Genomic DNA, 23897 nt, shown 5'->3' on the forward strand with positions numbered 1-23897 from the left:
ATACTTATGTTGTAAATGCTCTCGGCATAGTACTCAGACAATATTGCTCTTTGTATGATAGGAGGCCGATACAAATCTTGGATGGGTCATCTGAAACGACTGAGATGTGCTCAGCATCTCCAACATTATAGCCTAGATAAAACTACCATTTGAAAAAAACAGAGGGCTACGCAAATAGTCTGGAGTGAACTGAGGCCAGGTCCTCAATTGGTAGTGTTGGCTATGTAAGGCTATTTAAACATATTAAAGATTTGCGCGAGAATCTATATCTCTCCACTCCAGCGAAAAGTCATCCGATATGCCAAGATGTCGAGCCGTGGTCTTATCAATCGCTCCCGGTGGATTGCACGTATAATTTGCTTTCCGATATCAGCAGTTCTCTCATCAAAAGGGCATCTCATTCATGTGAACACATGAAATCTGCGGTGAACGCCGGTTGAAATACACAAAACCGGGTTATGTTTTAAACTTAACCTGCGCAAAACCTGGTCCGACCAGGTTTGATTCAGAGCATATGTTTCTATAGCAACTACATACCGTGATCCTTTTGGAACAGAAAACCTAGGGTTACCGCAAACCCTGGGTTAACTTACCCGGTTATGTGATAAAACCGGCTTTGTGGAATACCCCTCTGGAAGCAGTTAGAGTGACGAGGTATGTTCTACATGTATGTTCTGGGAGGAGAGGCATGTGCATCTTTGTGAAGATCCAATAGGGAAAAAAGCATGAAAAGCTACCGTTGCATTCAGAATGACAATCTGCTGAAGGTCAGCTGGCATTAAATGAGTCATCATTGCTAAGGTTCAGTTTATTTGTGTTGTGTTGCAGAACTATTGATGCTTTTGTTGATGTTGATGATTTGCTTCAGTTCTAGAAAAAAAGCATTATAAACCAAAGCCACTGCAACTTTATGCAGACATGTAGCTATTAAAGTGATCAGCTGTAGCCTGCGGTGGAGCCTCTAGCCATCAGTGCTAGCCCCTAGCGAGCAGGGTCGAGGTTAGGAACCCTGAGGTGGAAACGTACCTCCAACATGAAGCCATGTGAGGCGCCACAGCTCATTCAGAGCTCTCTATTTTTAGCCTATAGATCGCTGCCCGTCCCTCTTGGCCTTTCACTAAGCCGTGGATCCCTGAGAGGGAGGGGGGGCATCAGCACCTGGTGTCTGTGAACAATCTACCTGCCACGTCATGCTTGCCTTCAAATAGAGGTTGTTGTTTGATTACAGTGCAGAAGGAAGGTTTCATAACCCAGCCTGGTTACAGCTGGGGATGAGGAGTTGACCTTGGCTCTCTTGGCTCTTAATGACTTCACTGTGTTAATGGACTAAGGAGCATATCTTCACCTCACATGAATGTGCGTGAGGTGGAGACCCAAGAGCCTTACTGAGTAACAGATCACAGATATGCTATGCCTTATTAGGAACCAGGAATGACAACATGATTACCATATCATCTGGAAATTACATGATCAGAATCCCATGAGGACTACAATACCCAAGTGTATTATGTCTTATTGTGGTCCAGGTGAACTCCATGACACCATGTCAGAGCTCACCAAGGGGTGAATCCAATCATGGATAACATGTGGTTGGACTCATGTCCCACTAGGCCGTTGGGGGGTTGGATGGTTTGAGAAACTGGTAGAGACCACACAGCTACTGGGCTTTACTTGCACACACACACGCACACATGCGTGGGTTTATATTATGTGCTCTCTCTTTCCAAGTATACTTCACACATTTGGAGAAATGTAGGACATTTCCATGGCAACCAGGAATCAACAGATCGACAGGCATCGTTGATGATGGACAGATGCCGGATTTTGCATTGACTGCTCCTCAAGGAATTATCTTGGTTCCTCAAACAACTAGAAAAAAAGTTTGAAACACTGTGAATCCTCCAGCCTTTTCACTAAAGCCCGCCCCATACATGGTCCCTGCCTGACATGAGGACTATCCTCCATGGATGCATAGTATCCATCACCACTGAAACATGGATGGTCCTGGATAAATAAGGTAAATAGGACTAGTCAGGTGCCTGCTGTGGTCAAATGTTGACCACGTGCCTGCTGAGGTCACATCATTCACGTAGTGCTTGGGCCGTTTCTAAGATCTTCTCAACCTTACTAGTCTGGTGCCAACACTACCGCTACATACATGTGGAACACATTGAACAGAAGGACCCCTTACGGCCCAATTAACCGGGACACAGAAGGGTCCAAAGTCCTCTCCTCTGCCAAGCATACTGGGAGACTGGTGCATGCACTGTATCAGCTGACATGGGCGTGGTTTAATGACGTAACCATGGAACGCTTTATAACGTGGCTAAGCAGTCTGATCCCAATACAAGGCATCCTGACCACCAAGTCCTCGGAATAGTGCTCCCATGATCCACTCAGGAACGTTCAGAATAAGCCAGGTCTGCCGTCTGATCTCGCAAATTTGTATTGAAATGACAAGCACCCCTAGGCCTCTGAGGGAGGAACAATGTGCGCCGGCAATCGGAGGCTGTCTCAAGGATTGATCATCAAGCCAGCTCTCTTACACTCTCCTACACTCGTCCATTTTAGAAGAAGCTTGCAACTTCAACCATGTGGGCGAACAAGGCTTGGCAATGGAAGACGACGCTGCAACAACACCAAGAAAAGAAGAAACACCTGCCCTTCAGAAAACATTCACCGGGCTCCATTTAATTAAAAAGATCTTATGATTCAGGAGGAGCTGAATCATTAACCAATCCTCACCAGAGTTCTTCACCAAAAGGTTGTTAGATAGTCTTAGCCTCTCTTCACGGTAATGAAACTGCTGCCAACTCTGCTGAGTTAACCCTGCACAAACTGTGTGGCGGCCTGCACATGCATGTGGATACTAACAGGCATGCTTTTGGATGTGTACCTATGCTTTTTTGTCTGCAAGGATGTGGGGGCACATGTGCCGTGTGTGTGCGTGTGCGTGTGTGTGAATATATGTGTCTGTCACATGGTTTCATTCTGGACTAAGAGTTTCCTGTTGTATTAGATAGACCAATAAAGATACATAGAGAGAACTAAGGAGATAGAGAGAAATAAAGAGATAGAAAGAACAAAAGATAAAGAGAACTAAAGAGATAGAGAGAGAACTAAATAGATAAAGAGAACTAAAGAGATTGAGAGTGAACTAAAGAGATAGAGAGAGCATTCGCAGAGGGAGCAATCTGGGTAAGAGGGACAGAGGGAGATAGAGAGGACTTTATGGAAGGGTGCCCGAGAGAGTGGAGAATGTTCCGTGAATTGCACCACCGTTGATAGACCCATATTCTTTGTGTTCGTTGTCCAATTAATCGATTTAATATCGTATCGTGATGAAAGCAGAGATATTTACACCCCTACTAAATAGTTTCATGCTCAATAAGTTTGAATTTTTTTCTAAAAGCTGTCACATGTTTTTTGTCTATTACCATTTACTATAACATTTCTAACATTAATAAGTTGATAACTATAAACAATTCAATCAGGGTCAGAGTGTTATTTCACCTTCAAATGGTATGCAGTAATCTTATATCATAGTTGATTTATAGTATATTTATCACTTATTAAACAGCTGTACTCCATCCCGGACCGATCCAGTCTAAACCTGCATGGTGAGACGAAGAAGTAGAGTGAATCCTTTAGGGGAAACGCACATTCAGAAAGCAGGACATATGAAAGTATCCAGTGTTTACAGTTGAACATGATGAAAAGTTATGATTTGAGACTGTGCAAATAATGGTGTTTACCCGCCTGGAGTGCTTTGGATACGAGGAACCAACACGTCATATCACTGAGAGCGGACATTTTGTTTGATATCTTCCACTCGGTGGCAGGGGGCGCTGGGATGGATCCGCTCTGTTCAGAAGTAACTTCTGCCTGAACGCTACCAGGCATGAGAGGGAAGACATGACACGCACAACACGCCTACTGGGAGGGGAAACATCACTACTACACAAACTCACTTCCCCACAACTCATAGATCACTGCCACATACACACTGCAACACAACTCATAGGTCACTGCTACACACAACCACTGCATCCGCTGTCACAATGGTCAACACAAGATGAAAAATGATATATACAGTATATACCGTATTTTCCGCACTATAAGGCGCACCGGAATATAAGCCGCAGCAGCTAAATTGAATGATGTGTACATATATAAGCCGCACTGGACTATAAACCGCAGGTGTTTTAATGTTCAATTACCATTAGGGCTGGCCCGAATGCCATTTTTCAGGCTTTGAATACTCGTTGGTTTTTCCGAGCGAATATTCTAATACTCGTTCCAGATAAAAACACCATCAAAAACAACCTTAATAATCCCTATACACTCCCTGGAACCGATTTTGACAGTATCTGCACATTTTGTTTGATTTAATAGCTTTTTAACGTTAATTAGTAGGCCTAAGTAGGTTGAAGTTCCTTCGTTTTTCCCTGTGAAAGCGAACAGCTGTTGTTCCGTTCCAAATCAGCTGTCCTCTGCCATCTCAGCCCTTACGGGAGCTTTTCAATTCATCCTGGAACGTGCATCTTTTCAGGGAATTTGTACAATAAATCCATAACAAATAGCGAATATTGATTGCCTTATGTGTTCATATTATATCCATTATATTGTCCTGGTATTCCCAAGATGCTCACGCTCTGCAGCAAGCCAGTCACAGATGATTGGCGCGGCGCTATACAGCGAACGTAAACAAACAACTAAGCTAAGGTTAGTATTACTTTTCCTCCCGAGATCCCGCTAATGTTGTGTTATAAAGTAAAGGGAAACAAGATATCAATTTTTTCCTCCACCTCTCTCGCTTCTCTGCTTGGTGTCGCTGACATTTATAGTTTGTCTCCCTCGCTCTGGTAACGTCAGGTAGGTCTACGTAGAAAACGAAGCTCCGAATACTGATTTAAGCTTTGAATACTAATTTTCCGAGTGGCCGTTAGCTGTAAAAATCCATAGATTAGCCGCACCGTTATATAAGCCGCAGAATCGAAAAATAGGAAAAAAGGCGCAGGTTATAGTCCGAAAATTACGGTGTATATATATAATATATATGTATATATGTATATATATATATGTATCAAATATATATATAATCATGTATATATTAGATATAAATCAAATATATATATAATTATGTATAGAAATGAATGGGATTTATTTTTTCATAGTTCATAATGTAAAAGTGAAGACAAATTCATAATAAATGGTTCTTTGACTGCACCCAGTCAATTTAAAACAAAATTCATATCATCTCTGATTTAGAGAATGAAGTGATCAAAGGAGTGATCACTTCAGGGGTGTGAACTCGGGAACGGTTTCTGTTGTGGGCCTGCTTCAGACCCTGAGCCCCAAACTGCTAGGACAGACAGACAGACAGTTGAGCCACTGCAAACCGTCTCATTCTGCTCAGACAGATAGACAGACGATGGAGCCACTGAAAACATCTTATTCTGCTAGGACAGACCGACGGACAGTGGAGCCACTGCAAACCTTCTCGTTTTGTAGCACGACAAAAGCAATAACTTTTTTTAAACGGAAACTCAATGTACTGTCGCAGTAAGATAACTTCCTGTCTTTTCCCAAACGGTCACGGTGTTGACCACGGTGTCTTTCTGCAGTTCGTCATCGTCATGTCACTTATGTTTGTTGGTGAACAGGATCTTTGAGTGTCTGTAGAAGACAGAAAGTGCGTCTTGATTGCTGTTCTTTTTCAGACGGTAAAGTAAAAAAATAAATAGGCTATCTTCAAGATAATAATGTCCTCTGGGCCTGAGGAAAGAGTAGCAATCTACGCAGCAATCAAAACCACTTTTATCCAAACTACACTGAATATGATGATAAATGATGAGCAGTAATCCATTCATCTTCTCAGCTTAGAAGTTTGGACATGAGCAGCGTGTCCCTCTGACGGGCTTAGTCTGGAGCGCAGTGAGGTGGCGGATGATATTCATTGGAACACACAGAGGAGAGGCTCCCTTGTCGAGGTATTGAGAACCACTGTCTAGAGCTATCACAATTGAATGGTCAAGCTCTGATGAAAAACTTAAATATCCCAAAACATCATGTTCAACTAAAAGCCATGAAATATGGCTGTTGTTCATTTCCAATGGGATACATCCAGGTCAGAGTGATTTGAAAGCTCTTAAGTATGAAAACGTCTGAATACGTGTACACCACCACAACATATTCCTTCAGACATATATATATATTTATATATATGTAATTAATATATATATATAATTACATCTGCAAGCAGACATTTATGAGGGCCAAGCCTAAAGCAGACCATTAAGACCCTGACACAGACCAAGAAGACCCTGATAGACCTTTAAGACAGTGACGCAGACCATAAAGACCCTGACGAAGACCATTAAGACCTTTTTTGCTTGCATAAGGTTGAATAGCCTCAGCTTGGATCTGGTGATCCTAAAGACTTAGGAGTTGTGAGTCTTTAAAGTTTTCAATCGTCCGCTTTAGCGACCTCTAGTCCTAGATGAGCAACGTTTACTTCAGTCAACTGGGTAGGCTGGTAGACTGATTTATCCACCACAGATCTAGTTGGCCACGCCCTAAGTGATGGCATATGGGGCCGATTTTCTAAACGGCTTGTAAGGCTAATCACACTCACACCTGGTGGTATAATATGTCTAGGTGGTATAATAGGTTCTGGGTTTCCTAGGAACATTTGCACAACATGAGGCGAGACAAATGGCTACAAAATGTCATGCCTCTAGGTGAAAAGGGGTCAGGAAATATGGCCGTCCAAAATCTGCATTTTTAGTTAATTGTTATGGTGGCCCGATCTGAACAGGACAATTTGGAAGGATTCATGATGATGATGAGATTCATGATGATGATTGGGTTAAGTTAACCCCGCCTTTTGGTGTCAAGTTACATTTGGGCGATTTTAAGCCTGAGGCGGCCATGTTGTTTTGTCAATTGACTTCATCTTACTTGATAAGTTGGAACTTTGCTGCCCAACAGCCACTAAGTTATTCCCGGTCAAATCAAACATTCCATCTAGCAACTGTTGGGAGGCCAACTGTTTTAGTCACAGGCCACGAGAGTTCATCTTGATGTTGATTTAAGCATTTAAGTCTTTATGCATTTAAGACCACCCTTTTTAGAAGTCAATGGCTCCTGGAAGCTTCAATATTTATTGTTTAGACTTCCGTTCAGGTTGAAGACAATGGTCTATAGATGATAAGTGCTAGAATTTTTGTCTGAGTCAGACCTAGGATCCTTAGGGGATTTAGTTGTTTTAAAGGTGCCATGGCATGAAAATCTCACTTTATGAGGTTTTCTAACATAAATATGAGTTCCCCTAGCCTGCCTATGGTCCCCAAGTGGCTAAAACTTGCATTCGGTGTAAAACGAGCACTAGGTGTTCTGCTCGCCTTTGAAAAAAACGGAGTTGATTTGGAATGTGGTTTCCTATGTCGTCACACTGCAGTTAGCTCCTCCCCTTACTCTGCCTGGCCCGCCCAGAGACTTGGCCCGCCAATGAGACACGGCCGTGCGAGCGCCACATGTGTGTGTGTGTGTGTGTGTGTATGTGAATACACATACTGTAACACAAGTGTTTCTTGTCGGTTCTTTGACGTCTCTTGTATTTCCACAACGAGACTGTAGTGGGGGTTTTCTCAGCCATGGTTGAGAAGGAATTGGGAGAAAGAAACTTTGGCTTTGACTCCCTGAAGTACATGAACTGCGAAATGCCGCCGGTTACCGCGAGGCACCACCCCCGCGAAGCACCACCGTCCGGCAGCGGGCAGCCGATAGCAGGCAGCGCGCAGTTCAGTCTACTTCAGATTGATGTGAAAGTGGAAGAACCAGAGACGTTGCAGAACCCGACAAAGTCATTAGTGATTCATAATATCGTCTGGAGGATCACACAGCTTTTGGCCGTGATAATATGTATTAGGCCTATATGATATAGATATCTATGTATTACACTGTATATGATATTATTTAGATATAGAGCTCCAGGACTGTAACGCAAGTGTTGTACACTTCCTTGTTATTTGGATAACCGTTCTGCTTTTGGTGTTATGGCGCATAACACGTCGGACTCTCGTCTCTGGTATTTCTACAACGAGACTCGTAGTGGACTCAGTGAGACTCAGCCATGGTTGAGAATTAATTGGGGGAAAGGAACTTTGGCTTTGACTCCCTCAAGAACATGAACCACGACATGGAGGAGAAAGGGATTGTTGGCGGCGAATGTCTCCCGCTTGAGCCTCTCTTCCCGCTGCCGAGGGACCACCGCCTCTGCGCTGCAGGAGGCGGAGGTGCCTAAGCGCTGCCCGGCAACAATCCCTTTCTCCTCATTGTCGCGGTTCAGTCTACTTCACATTGATGTGGACGTGGAAGAACCAGGAACATCGGAGAACCCAACGCTGTCGTTTGAGATTCATAATATCGGCTCACACAGCTTTTGGCCGTGATAATATATATTATATGATATAGATATCTATGTAGGCTATATGATATTATTTAGATATAGAGCTCCAGGACTCCCGTGTGTTCTAGAATATTTACAGAACACTGCTAAAGGCTGTGTGCGCCTCGCCATTGCGATACATCCACTCTAAACAGAGTGCAAGCTGCTCAGGGCCACACCCCCACCCTCCTCCTTGACCCGCCTCGCTCCTCCTCATTTGCATTATAGCTACAGACACCAAAACAGCCAGTTGGGGGAAGCTCAATGTGCGACTGGCTCGGAGTGGCTGTTACTCTGCACCACGGCTGAATTTCGGTAACGTCTTTGAACACAGTGTTAGTGTCCCACTAATACCTATATTAAAGCATCCATAAAATAGCATGTCATGGCACCTTTAACAAAATTCAAGATGGATGTAAATCTATCCAAAGGAAGTCCGTTTTTGGACAATTGCTATAGTGCCACCTTTTGGCAAATCAGTGTAATATTTATTCTCTGTTAATCTTGAGTCAGCATCTACAGCTGTAGAAAGTTTCATAAAAAGAGTGTTAAGGCATTGTAAGTCAAATGTGGCGGAATAATAATAGAACAAAAAATTATAATAGGTTCCCTCGCACTTTGTGCTTAGCTCCCTAATTATAATTACATACAGGTCTTTTGACAAGTTAAATTGTCCATATTGACGCATTGTACTGTAATGTTCCCTCCAAGAATCGCCTTCGTCTTTTATATCTGATTGATTCCCTTGTAGCGTTAGATAGCTGGAGTAGAAGCAGGATGCTACACTAATGATTCCACAGTAGGCCACTTTAAATAACCTGAACTGGTCTGGTTGTCATGAAGGAGTGGCCATGAGGCTCCATCTAGTATCAGCCAGAGCAAAGTATGATTTTCAAAACAAGGCCAATTGGACTCTAATTGCAGGCTACGCCCTATCTCACATTTTTCTCACCACGGAACAGCTGGACAAAGGGAAGTTGTACGTTCAAACATGGAAAACAATGCCCTTACCAAAGGCTGGCAGTCGCTCTCAAGTTAAATTGCAATCCAACAGTGGCTGGTTCCTGCTCTGTGAGGGGAGCAGTGAGGGGCAGTGACTACAGGCAGGCAGAGCTCCAGTGGCTGGTCCCTGCTCTGTGGGCCTGCAGTAAGGGGCAGTGACTTAAGGCAGCAGAGCTCTAATGGCTGGTCCCTGCTCTGTGAGGGGCAGTGACTTCAGGCAGACAGAGCTCCAGTGGCTGGTCCCTGCTCTCTTGGCCTGCAGTGAGGGGCAGTGGTGGATGGAGAGTCCATTCTTGTTCAGCTCCAGGTTATGCCCCTCGCCTCATTAGGTTGTTGCACTTTAGCAGAGTGGAGAGGAACAGCTGGACAAAGGGAAGTTGTACATTCAAACATGGAAAACGATGCTCTGACTAAAGGCTGGCAGTTGCTCTCAAGTTAAATTGCAATCCAACAGTGGCTGGTCCCTGCTCTGTGAGGGGCAGTGACTTCAGGCAGGCAGAGCTCCAGTGGCTGGTCCCTGCTCTGTGAGGGGCAGTGACTTCAGGCAGGCAGATCTCCAGTGGCTGGTCCCTGCTCTGTGAGGGGCAGTGACTTCAGGCATACAGAGCTCCAGTGGCTGGTCCCTGCTCTCTTGGCCTGCAGTGAAGGGCAGTGGTGGATGGAGAGTCCAGTCTGCTGCAGTCAGCTCCAGGTTATGCCCCTCGCCACATTAGGTCATTGCCCTTGAGCAGAGTGGAGACGGAACAGATGGACAAAGGGAAGTTGTACGTTCAAACATGGAAAACGATGCCCTGACCAAAGGCTGGCAGTCGCTCTCAAGTTGGAGCAAGGCATCTAATTAAGAAAAGGTTGGCACTGAGGACTTCATTCCTTCTGGCCCATGTTTGAGGTTCCGTGTATGTTACCACTAACCGGCCCCGGGGAAGGGAGTTGTTTCTCTGCCCGGCCACCTGATGCTGGTCTTGGCACGTGAGGCTCCCCATATTCTTGGCAGCCGCAGCACTAGAGGCCCGTTCACTCAAATGACACGCTCTATGATATCAGGACCTGCCAACGCTGTGTCCTCCCGGCCATCTCTCTCTCTCTCTCTCTCTCTCTCTCTCTCTCTCTCTCTCTCTCTCTCTCTCTCTCTCCTCTCTCTCTCTCTCTCTCTCTCTCCTCTCTCTCTCTCTCTCTCTCCTCTCTCTCTCTCTCTCTCTCTCTCTCTCTCTCTCTCTCTCTCTCTCTCTCTCTCTCTCAGGGCTGGACGAGGCGTGTGTGCCTGTATCCGTTGTTCCAACAGTGAAAATCAGTGTGAAAATGGAAAGCAGATTGTCACAGGTCATATATGAGTAAAGTGGACATAAATGATGCAATTGGCCCACTCACTCACACACACACACACACACACACACACACACACACACACACACACACACACACACACACACACACACACACACACACACACACACACACACACACACACACACAGTTTAACCTCCAGAGTCCCTGTGGTGAAATGCGACGCCCACTGCATTATTGATGTGGTGTGTTCTGCAAAGCTCTGCCCTCACTTACACTTTGAGCTGCCTGATGCACTGCTGCCTAATGGAGACGCTTTGTAACCTGGATGTCTGGGTCCACAACAACACAGGCCAGCGGACCGCTTCACGCCGGGAGAGGCCCTGGGCACCGGAGTGACAACCCACCCTCTTCGTACTCTACCAATGTTCCTCAAAACCCATATAGGGATTGGGACAATCAATGTCACGGTTCCTTTCGTGAGGGAACCTCAAAGGTTAACAACTAAATGGGACTCCTCCACCTCTCCCCAGTCCTTACACAGGACAAACTCAGAGTGGGATTCCTCCAACTCTCCCCAGGCCTTACACGGGACAACTCAGAGTGGTATCCTCCAACTCTCCCCTTCCACAGAACAACTCAGAGGGGGATTCCTCCACCTCTCCCCTACACAGGACAACTCAGAGTGGGATTCCTACACTCCCCAGTCTGCACGCACTCTGCGCACCACACTCTGCCTGTGCAAACTCTGCCTTGCACACTTCCCATGCACACTCTGCCTGTGTAAAGTCGACTAGGAGGGAGGGGTGAGGATTTCCAAAATCAAGCTGACTGGCTAGTTTCTCCAAGTTGCCTACCCTGACTTTAAAGGTATAATATGAATTGCCGCCAGGGGTCTCTCAATGAACAACCCAAGACGTAGTTTGATGACGTCGGTGCGCACCGTGGGATCATGGGAGTTGTTGTCTTCAACACCATTGCCCAATACAGCAGTGTCGGTTTGATCTCTGCACGGCCATTAGTTAAGACCAGGGGGGTCTCCATTGAGACAGGGAAATCCGATCAGATAATTCACGCCATCCTTGATCCTCTGAATAATCACAACATGTTTGCATGGTCAACATCTGTGTTGGATTTTGGAAGGTAAAAAAATCTTTGAGGTTCAAGAAAGCTATAGGCAAACCAAGTAGTGGGAGGGGCTTAAGATAAACCAAGTAGTGGGAGGGGCTTGAGACAAACCAATACGTGGGAGGGTCTTAAGATAAAGATAACATTGTGGATACCTATGAACCTACCTACAACCCTAAAAAAAGATAATCTCATCTAAATTAATTTCTATGAAGCAGCAATACTGCTACATATTCTTTGTTTGGGTTAGGACATCTAGCCATACTGTTTCCTTAGTGCCTGCCTCCTCCTGGATCTATTAAAGGAAGGCGGGTGATCCTTGATGACATGCTGACATATCTCCAGTTACAGGGCCAGGCTTTCCTGCTGTTCGGCCACCGGGGATTCAGAGGCCAGATGAGCAGACACCAAAATAAATCTAACATTAAAACATTAAAACAGAAGCAGCCGGTCAGCCTCCCAACAGCCAGAGGAACATGTGAGGTAGCCGGTCATCCTCAAACCACCAGTCAGAGGAACAAGTGAAACAGCCGGTCATCCTCCACCAGCCAGAGAAGCACTAGAAGCAGCCGATCAGCCTCGAACCACGACCACAAAGGGGGGCTGGGCGGTGTTACCCTTCTGCCTTGGTTGGCAAGACGTGTTTTTATGAAGGATTATCTGGTTGTGGATCAGAGGACCTGGACCACGATAAGGTCCTATCCTATTTAACCTGAACTCTCCTATTTAACCTGAACCATGCGTGCAACAATGCCCAATGAAGTGCTTTAATTTGGAGCATGAAAAGGAGAACATAAATATAGAGCTTTCCTCAACGTGCAAGGACCGAAACCTGGTGAGGAAGCGTCCACCGTCAACTGACAATGCCATGACTAGGGTTGCAAAATTCCAGAATTTTTAATTTATGGGAATAAACAGGAATATTGTAGCATAATCTTGACTAACACAACCAGATTTCATGCAAGCACACTTGAATATCTATTCAATTCCTCAAACCACGCCCCCTACATGCACTTTGCATTCCTCCATCACATTTGCACTGATGACTTCTAGAACCCTGGACCACACTTTTGAGACCAGAGCATATTTAACTCAAAATTCATGTTTTTGTTCTTCAATTAAAGAATAAAATAATAAAATTAGAACTTGTTAAAGTTCTACTTAGAAATAAATCAGCTAAAATTATGTTTTTCAAGTTTTTGTAGTCTTTTAATCGTTTTTTTATAGTGTTATTTTGCATGGTGTGTCTACTTATAACAAAAAATATACTTAACTTCCCATGGTAATTTACAGGAAAGTTTCCGGAAATTGACCAGATATTTTCCAGCCCTTTGCCACCCTAGCCATGAGTCTAACTAGGTTGCAAACTCCAGTTCTGCCATCCCACATACAAACGATTTGCCCTCTACATAGCCCTAATCAAGACACGTCTAACACTACCCCACCCCCGCCTAGAAAGGAGTCATGTCAAAAGCAGAGGAAGTCACACCTCACCCCTCAGGCCCCTTAAAAAACAAAACCACACCACAAGGTGACCAGAGGGAGCAGCACTCTGTGTTCATGCTGCTGGATACAAGGGGCGTTTGGTCCCGTGTGCCGAGTATTTGATTGATGTTACCTAGGAACGGAGGGCAAGCTGAGTCTGTATTTACATCTGCTGGTCCGGCTTGGATCACGTGTATGTGCTTGCATATCAAACTGGGATTACCACTGATTACATTTTTACTGTGATCTGCAGTTAGCCTCCTAACGTTGCTCGACTATGAGAAGACCAACACGTCAGCCTAGCCCCCTAACGGTGGACACTAACAGGTCAGGTTAGCCTCCTAACGGTGCTCCACTATGAAAAAACCAACATGTCAGGTTAGCCTCCTAACGATGGACAACAACAGGTCAGGTAAGCCTCATAACGAGGGGGGGTACTCACGTCAGTGTCGGGACCCTTGTCCGCCCCGGGACAGGAGAAGGTCACAAACTCATGGCACCTCTTGTGGACAACAAAACAGCAAACTAGAGAGGGAGACAGAAAGCGAGAGAGAGAGAGAATTAATATGTAGGGTAGCAACTTTTTCATCTTGAAGGAATTACACATTGGTACAATGAATCCATCTGTCTGCATGTGTGTTTGCATACATGGTAAGGGAACTGCAGCTAGTATTGGGAGGCATCTGAACACTTCAAACCAGCTGTACCTCCTGAGCTACATGCTGAACGAACACATAGTACAGACCAAATGCAGACAGACAGGCACATAATTTATACTTTAGGAGTCTGAAGTTGTTGGGTTTAGTCGTTCAGTGAGACAGAAGACAATTAAGAGTGTCGCTCTCTCTGGTAGAGCGGCGAGCTTGTTGATAGGAGAGGCGGGTGCTTCTGAAACATCCACAAACACTTCTTGTTTTTTTCCTTTTTGTGCTGCAACCAAGTTGACATTTGCACCAGCAAACGTCTGGGTATGTGAGCCGATCCTCTTGTTCAAGCCAAAGATTTCTCCCCCCCATTTAGACCTGGTATTTCAAACCAACACTTGATTTGAGAGGAAAGCATTTAAATGGCTTGTGGTTGGGGCTTTTACAATACCTACACTTGGAATGTGGAGCAGCCAGAACACTTAGTGGAACAGCCAGAATAGTAAAACATCTACACTTTAAGTGTAGATGTCTTACGTTATGCACAGCTGCAAAAGACCTTTACATTATTACCCACACGTACACATTATTCCAGAGGGAACTCCTAAATCAACACACACATCAATTATCTTGGACCATGCCTGTGCAAGTGAGCAGAGCAAAATCAATATTCCTTTCTCATTATTACTGCCCCTCCCCCTACTCCCAGCGGACCCCTGCCCGCCCGGCCAATCAGCAACAGCGTAGCAGCAACAATTACTCATGGTGCCGGGCCGCCTCCGAGACAGCCGGGGAACACGTCCCCACCGTCCCCCATTAGGCTCCTCGTTCATCCTGCAGGACTCGATAACGTGGCACACTGCAGCGCTGCTCCTCCGCCCAACAACAACGATACAGGTTTCAGAGTAAAGGACCGTCACACAGACTAAAACAAACAAATTCTAACTGTCGTTCTACCTGTGGTATAGCTAATTTATAGCTACTTTTAATCAATAAAATTATATATATATATGCAATCACAACATGTTGCGAGGTTTTAGGATTTCCCATGGAAATTGTATTTCTATAAGCGGACAACACATGTAGATAATGTGCTACCAACACAACACTGGTGTCCACCGATGAATCCCACTAGAGAGGGAGAGGGGATTCAATGGGCAGGGCTATGATGAGCTCCATCACCATGGACACACATGGGTCCCTGGTGGGGCCCACGTTAGAGCTGCTCTGGTCTGATTGAGCTTCTTGGGCTCCTGGTTCTTCTTCACCATCCAGGGGCAATGGGCCATCAACCCGTACATCACACCAGTAACCCTAACCCTAACCCTCACCCTAACCCTCACATTTGTAAATGTAGGGGCCAAAATGCATATTTGGTCTGTTTGTTTATTGTTTATTTTGAAGGGTTACTCACACTGTTTTGGTTCATGTCACTCCCGTTTGATTGACACATGGGTGTCGTTTAATCTATATACCGGGGCACTCAGGCAGGCGGGGGTAAGAGACAAAGGGGGTTGGTGGCGCTCCTGATTATATTTTCTGTTTACTGTCAAACTACCGTCAGTAACAACCCTCATTAGCGTTGTCATCGTCATCACTTTATTTTTTATTTATTTGTTTTCATTACCCTCTAGAGGTTTTCATTCATCAGTTGTCATTCGGTCTTCTAATAAACTCTCAAACAATATCAACAGACTTGGATTCATTGAAGGACGCGTAACTGCCTGGAGCCCACCTAAGCCTCTTAGCGGCCTTTATAGGAAAACTGTCGCTACAATAGTAAACCTAACCCCCATCCCTGAATGAAAAATCCATTTTGAATCTAATTGTGACCCCGAGCTTAGCCATCAAAATGCACAGTGGGCAATGGCCATATGAATAATTATGGGGCCATTCCTCAACGGCTGTGAGTGGCCGCTGGAAGATGCGAGGGAGGGTGTGGCTCATCTTTCCCCTCTAAGGTCTGGGATGCAGCAGTATTGCGTTAAGGATTGTGACAATCTGGGATCTGATCGTAAATTGACAATTTGAAGCGTCAATCGAAATTAGAATTTTCCTAGGCTGATATCAGGCGATTCAACTAACTTAACATCAGAACTCTCTCTATAAACTGAAAGCACGTATACTCCATCTGAACTTCAAAATATATATTTTAGGACGGGTTCCACTCCAAAACACCTGGGGTCTCATTTCTAAAACTGCGTGGGATCGTTACTAAAAGTGTACGTACGCCCAAAAGCCAAGTTTTGCGTGAGCCAAAAAATAATCAGATTTATAAAACCCTGCGCACGCAAACCGTACGCAATCTTTGCTTTATAAATCACAGAGTGCCTACAAGTGTGCGCAGCGGAATCAGCTTCACGTTCCGCCCTGCACACGCCCCTTTTTAACCATAAATGGTCAATGCAAATGACCTCATGAATGCGATCTGCATATAAAACAGACTCAGATGCAAGTATTATGTCTTGTCGGAGACAATGGCAGAAGTACTGAGAAAAGCAAAAAAGCGAAATTTCAAGGAGGTTGAAGTGGAGACACTTGTGGGTGAGATGGAGGCCAGAAAAGTAGTTTTGATCGGCGGTCACGGGATTGGGATCGCCCACAACAAAAAGCAGAGTGAGTGGCAACATGTTGCGTACGCAACGGTTATAAATGAGACCCCTGATGTTTTCAACGGTCTGCCTGGTGGAATGTGTGCACGCGTCAGCATGTTGAAGATGCTTGAAAGAGAAAAAGGATGAACATTCAGGTGCATCAGCAAACAAAGCGGAGCGGGACAGTGAAAACATCAACAGTTTCGCAGTCAACCGCCTCTTAAAAGTATTAAGCAAACAATGGGTTCAGCGACCCGGACCAGATTGGATTATAGTAACAAACGCCTGATCATCCTTATTACTGAGTGGTGAAGGTTTTTGAGATGTCTTCCACTTGATGTTGGGTGAACGTTGAGTTACTGGGCAGGAGGCAAAGCGCTATGACGAAGTCGACCTGTGCTCGGCTTGTAGAGTAATATCAGAACTAGTATTAGGGCTGCACGATATGGGAAAAATCCTCCTCATCCTCATCGTCATCCGCTTATCCGGGGTCGGGTCGCGGTCCCGATATTTTTTGGCTGAATGGCGATATACGATATATATCTCGATATTTTCTATAGGGTGGGTTAGATGTTTTTTTTGTAAGTCAAAAGCCACATGTGAGATGTTGCTAGCACTTTTATTAAAACATAGGTCAGTATGACTGCAACATGTGATTTTGTATCGTTATTTTCAACAGAATTGAATGAACATGTTAAAAAAAAAAAGGGACGTTTTTCACCTTCACAAAATAATCACCTATGCAAAACAATATAAAGCTGTAGGTTACACACATTAGCTACCATTAAGAGCATTGGCTTCATCGCATTGTCCTGCGTACTATGGTGAGGGTTTCAGTGCGCCGTAACTTTAATCCCCCGCCCCCTCCCTTCTCCGTTCCATTTGGGAACATGTTTGGTTTCGTATATTTTAATTAATTAATTAAGAGCGTCACCAGAGTGCGCCCCCAACACATTTGCCGAGCGCCGGCCCTGGTTTCGGGGCAGAAGAAACTGTCGTGGCCGGTGATGCAGCAGCACAGCCACATAGTTTTATGCATTCCTCATACTGCACTTTGTGCCGCTGCTGTAAATGGTGGAACAGATTTGTCGTGCTTCCACTTTTAGTCGCAACGGTTTTGCTACACTCTCTACAGATGACCTGCAGCTGCTGCTCATCTGTTTTTTTTAAACCCAAACTATTTCCACATTATGGAGCCGTTGTTTCTCCTCTTTGAAACAATTTCGTCCCCCGCCACCGTCTTGTTTTCTTTACGGGTATCATCCATGCTTGTTGTGTTGTGAGGGGGCGGCAGGGGCGGGAATGAGGCGTCTTTGCACACGGCACGTTCGGAAAGACAGAGTGGGAGGGGGAGGGGTCGCGCTCACAGTCTCCAAGGCAAGCGCTGTAGACGCTTGAGGGGGAAACTGACCATTTTAACGCATATCGATATAAACGATATTGTCAAATCTTGTATCCCCTTGGAAATTATATCGATATATCGTACAAAGCCGATATATCCTGCAGCCCTAACTAGTATGTTATAAAAAATCCTCTGTAGAATGAATCTGCGCTCTACTGTGCATTCAAGAAGTTTCTGGTGGAGCAGAACGTCCCTCGATAAGCCCTGCTGATCAGAACAAATTAATCTGGTCGAACCGGGCAGTGTTTAACATTTTGTCACTACTGAACGCAACGCAATAACTAATTTGTGTTGTGAGAGCGTTTTCATGTATGATGAGTAAGCGGACTCCTGGTTCTCTATGCTTTCTGTTCCTTTAAGTTTAGTGTCCAAAGGGTTTTCTGTCTCTTCTTTCATTTCAATGGGACTCACCAGTTTCAATCAATATTATAGAAATAAAAAAATTATTGACATCATTAATGAACATATTCAATATAAAATCACTACGGTTGAAGTCAACCAAAGAAAATCGAGTTAAAAAATAACCTGCACATTATCGCTTGAATAAGTTAAAGGCCCACTATGCAACTTTTTTAGCCAAAATTACATTAAGTATGCAGGTTGAGAGTTATGCTGATGGTTCTGCCTCCATTTCCGGGTCGATTGGTGGGTGTGTCATTTACCCATGTCGCCTCTCCAGTGAAAAAGCGCATATGCAACTTGATCTGTTCGGACCGAGCCAATCCGAATGTGACGCAGCGGAAGTATCCTCGAAAATGTAGTCAGATTGTAGTTTCGAAAATGCTTTACGGCACAGCACACACCCAAACATGGCACCGGCTAGATATAAACAGCCAGTTGCGAGGCAATTGTTGCATTCATCATGGATCAATCGACTGATAAGGGACCCAAGAGGCGACTGTCGGTGGAACAAAAGAAGAATGGACCAGAAAAGAGATCAGACACGAGTGAAAGGGGAACTATGCAACTCTTTTGGCTTGATTTACCTTAATATAACAGGCTAAGAGTCATTGCGATGGTTCTATTATACATTTTTGTTCGATTGTTCGTTGTTTCGACTCCCCCTTGCGCATCTTGGCGGAGAAAATGAATATGTTTCTGCCGGAGACCCGCCGCCCACTCTCGCGGGAGTCTCGGGTCTCGCGAAGTAACGAATTGCTTTACGGCACAGACCCCCAAACACGGAACCGGCTCGATATAACCGATATAAACACAAGTAACTAAGGGATTGTTACATTCATCATGGATCAGCCGACTAAAAAGAGACAGAGAAACCCAATGTCGGATGAACAGAAGAAGAGAAAAGGGAGACTGACCGACAGAGAGGCCAGACACGAGTAAACGTTGGGCAAGCTTTTCAGGAATAGCGTGAACTGAAAGAAAAAGAAGACTGCAAATCAGACGCCGACTTGGCCGTGTTGCTTTTGAAATTGAAAGTAGCCTTGGGTGAACTTTGTCTTCGTGGTATTCTTGATGTTGATAGTCTCTGTACAAATGTGTTTGCTCAACCATTTTGTTGTGAGCCCTGTAAAAATTGTTTTCTCGGCCGTTTTGTTGTGAGCCCTGTATGTTTCTAGCTTGCTTGGTTGCAACCATATAAACACCTTTGTTTCCATGGGTGTTTTGCTGTTCGTCTGTCTCGTCCCCCAGATACAGACTGAATCCCCGAATCCAGGTTCTTGTTTATTTAGATTATTATGTTGGCCAACACTCTTACACTGATTGTTCTGTTCAACCTAAGATAAAACAATTATAATCTAGGATATCAATTCTCCCCGTCAACTATAAAAAATGATGTATTTATGTTTATTGCAATACAAATACACCATTTAAAAAATTTATAACCTTGCCTACACTTTATGAACATCTACTTCGGACATGCCTCCACGTATTCGCCGGCTTCTTTCAAAACAAATGCACATGGCTCGCGTAGAAGTGCATAGGGAAGGGTCGTCAACGAGTTGTTACGACAGTGTTGTAAAATATCTACTACGAAGCTGTAGGGGGCGCTGTGTAGAGAAATGTGCGTGCCAAAACCAAGAAAACAGCGAAGAAATGCCCGAAGTTGCATAGTGGGCCTTTAAAACAGAGCACTGGGCAGCGTGGCGTAGCAGATGGACGACACGTGGAAAGACTCTATTTGGTTTGGTTCTGTGTTGAGTAGGGATGGGGATCGAAACCTGGTTCTTACAAGGACCCGGTTCCACTTTTTTCAAAGGATTAACGTAGGGCTGGGCGATATGGACCAAAAGTCATATCTCGATATCTTCAAGCAGAATATCGATATAAGATAAATATCGATATTTGTCGAGGGGGGGGGGGGGGGGGGGGGTGGGGGCGGCGCGCTCCGTGCGCAGATTTGATATTACTATTTCTACCGTTCGGAATTGAATACAGTTTGATGGTTGAATAAACCGTGGACTAGACACTGCCTCCGCCTCGTATTTGAGAACATTATAATCTATAACATCACGGCCAAAAGCTCTGTGCGCCTCCGAAATATTACGAACCGTAACGACTGCGTGGGGGGGCGTTGCATGTCATGTCCCATGACATGCTATTTTATGTATTCTTTAATATAGGTATTAGTGGGCAACTAACACAGTATTCAAAGACATTCCCGAAATTCAGCCGTGGTGCAGAGTTACAGCCACTCCGAGCCAGTCGCACATTGAGCTTCCCCCAAATGCGCTGTTTTGGTGTCTGTAGCTATAATGCAAATGAGGAGGAGCGAGTCGGGTCAAGGAGGAGGGTGGGGATGTGGCCCTGAGCAGCTTGCAGCCACGGTACCATGCGCTCTGTTTACAGTGGATGTATCGCAATGGCGAGGTGCACATAGCCTTTAGCCGTGTTCTGTAAATATTCTAGAACACACGGGAGGCATGTCGCAGTTCATGTACTTCAGCGAGTCAAAGCCAAAGTTCCTTTCCCCCAATTCCTTCTCAACCATGGCTCAGATAACCCCCGCTAAAGTCTTGTTGTGGAAATACAAGACACGTCAAAGAACCGACAAGAAACACTTGCGTTACAGTGTGTGTATTCACACACACATGTGGCGCTCGCACTGTCGTGTCTCATTGGCGGGCCAACGTCTCTGGGCGGGCCAGGCAGAGTAAGGGGAGGAGCTTAGATGCTTTGTGACAGACCTAAAGACATTCCAAATCAGCGTGCTTGAGCCTCCGTTTTTTTCAAAGGCGAGCAGAGCAGCTAGTGCTCGTTTTACACCAAACGCAAGTTTTAGCCACTGGGGGACCATAGGCAGGCTAGGGGAACTCATATTTATGTTAGAAAACCTCATAAAGAGAGATTTTCATGTCATGGGACCTTTAATGTTTGGGTCTCGTGGAGTGAGAAACCTTGAAGTTACCGTTATTACTATACCTACCTACCGTTTCGATTTACAATTACTATTCCTACCGTTCAGAATTTAATACAGTTTGATGGTTGAATAAACCGTGGACTAGACACTGCCTCCGCCTCATATTTGAGAACATTATAATATATAATATCACGGCCAAAAGCTGTGTGCACCTCCGGAATATTATGCACAGAATTGCAACCCGTTGGTTGCGACAGTTTTTAAGCACTCTCTACAAATTACGTGATTTTGTAATTCGTCAGACACCAAACCATTTCCATACTATGGAGCCGTTGGTTTTTCGCTTGCAAACAAGCTCCTCGGAGCTGCTTGTGCAGGCGGACTCCATAGCTGTGTTCGAAATCGTTCCCTATCACGGATATAGTGCACTATATAGGGTGCTCCTCATTTTGTAGTGGTGTTCGAATTCTCAGTGGTTAATTTCATGCACAATATAGTGCACTTAAAATGAATAGTGAACGATTTCGAACACGGCTCATGTTTCGCGATTTCAAAAAGTGACGTGAGTCAGTGGAGTGGGGGGGGGGGGGGGGGGCAGGCAGAGACTGTGTGTGAGCCGGAGGCAGAGCGGGAGAGACATAAGCAGAGTTACGAAATAGCAGGCGGCAGGCGCGGTTCGAAACTGGTGTTATTTGGAACAAATGTAATGTCTGTAATTTCAACGCAAATTAAATTATATCGATATTGACGATATGGTCTCGTTTCATATCGCGTTTGAAAAAATATCGATATATTTTAAATATCGATATATCGCCCAGCCCTAGATTAACGTTTGGGCTTAGCGATACCACTATCGAGTCCCGTCGTTCTTTTGTTTCTATTTTGTCCCGTAGGTCCTGTAACGTAATGTGTCCCTCAAGTCGCGTCACAGCATTTAAATCAAATCAATCCAATCACTGCAGCGTGTCCACCAATGTTTTTGAATGGTCAACTTTGCTCGCAAAATAATTTATTGTAAAGGGGGGAACACAACCTCAATGGCCAAGCACATTAGCATCAAATAAAGACCCAATGCAGTACCTTCGACTGTCTCCGAGTTGAAAGACCTCCTTCTCCTGTCGCACCACAGACAGGCCCGTCTTAATCATCCACTCAAACTACGAGCGGTAATCGCACACACAGACATTGTCGCTAGTCCCGTCAGTTAAAAATAGTAATCCAATTGTGAAATCGGTGTTGTAATCAGCAGCATACAAGCTAGTTAACCTAAAAAGTAAATAAAGTTTCAGATGTGCTGATGATGTGTGATGATGTGTTGAGGTTGGCTCAGTAAAACGACTGTTCGGTTATCATGATGCGTTGAAATGTAACATAAAGAAACATGAGTGAGTGAAACATTGGTGAGAAACATGAGTAATACTGTATTACTCATGTTGCTGTATTACTAATACAGAAGTGTATAGTGCTCTTATTATTAATTAATTAGTTAATTAATTAGTTTACATAACTAAAACTACTGATGTCAATATTTATTAAGAATTACATATTTCATTTAAAATGCAATTATTTATATCCTAAATATTTTCCTCATCACTAAAAGCGCTTTGTGTTTCCACCAATTAATAGAAAAGTATCAATAGTGGTATCGATAAATACTCGGTTCGTTAAGGAGTATCGAAAATGGTATCGATATTAATAAATATTAATGATCCCCATCCCTAGTGTTGAGTATAATGGATGCCATGTGATTCAGGTGTAGTCTGTTTGATAGGCTTAGATGTTCACATGCACCCAAGCAGCCAGAGCATGCAGGCAGCATCAAGAATATGCTGCCTGCAGGCGTCCAAAAAAGGACGCCTGCGTCCTTTTTTGCTTCTTGTTTAATAAAATACAACACAAACACACTTCAGCTTGTTCACCTAAGGGCTTAATAATAATTGCATCGTACCCATTATGTCTCTTAGTTGTGTAAGAGCAGAGATAAGAGATGCTCAGTGGCTTTTTTCTACAGAACAGATTGAATTTAACTAGCTAGTTTGCTTTAAACCAAGTCGTCACTTCCAGATAGGGTGTGGCAAACTCGCATTCAAAAAAGTGAGTGAGTTTGCCTGTCTCCATGGCAACATAGTTGAAGCCATTTTTTTTCATAAGAAATTTGACATAAGCTTTTCTGCACAAGAGTATAAAATCCATCAGTGGAAAATAATATTAGATACCAGTTAATGAGTAAAACAGACCATATCAGATTCAAAAAATGAGGAGAAGCAGTTCTGGATTGATTCTTACACAGCCTGTCTCTGACTCACCTTTAATCACAGTACATCATCACTGTTAACCCACTCTGGTCCCATACTTTAGTTTTCAGTCTAAGTGATGCATGTTTGGACAAAATCCACCAGCCAATGGCAGATGGATTTGACCATTTGCCAGGTCAAATAATTCAGGGATATAAAATTCTTGGGAAGTGGATTTTAGGTCAAAACTAGAGCTGTCAGTTAAACGCGTTATTAACGGCGTTAACGCAAACCAATTTTAATTGCGTTAAAAAAATGTATCGCGCGATTAACGCAATTATTTTATTTAAAAA

General features: G+C 44.3%; 1 protein-coding gene across 1 annotated transcript in view; it reads right to left on the reverse strand.

The window, feature by feature from the left end:
• Window positions 1-23897, reverse strand: part of LOC130377970 (protein kinase C alpha type-like) — a 297706-nt gene that overhangs the window by 95296 nt on the left and 178513 nt on the right. The window contains exon 3 of the mRNA XM_056584916.1: window positions 13736-13876. Within this exon, the coding sequence (XP_056440891.1) occupies window positions 13736-13876 (141 nt within the window). The remainder of the gene's footprint in view (window positions 1-13735; window positions 13877-23897) is intronic.

This window comes from Gadus chalcogrammus, chromosome 3, assembly GCF_026213295.1.
Source record: "Gadus chalcogrammus isolate NIFS_2021 chromosome 3, NIFS_Gcha_1.0, whole genome shotgun sequence".
NCBI lineage: Eukaryota > Metazoa > Chordata > Actinopteri > Gadiformes > Gadidae > Gadus > Gadus chalcogrammus.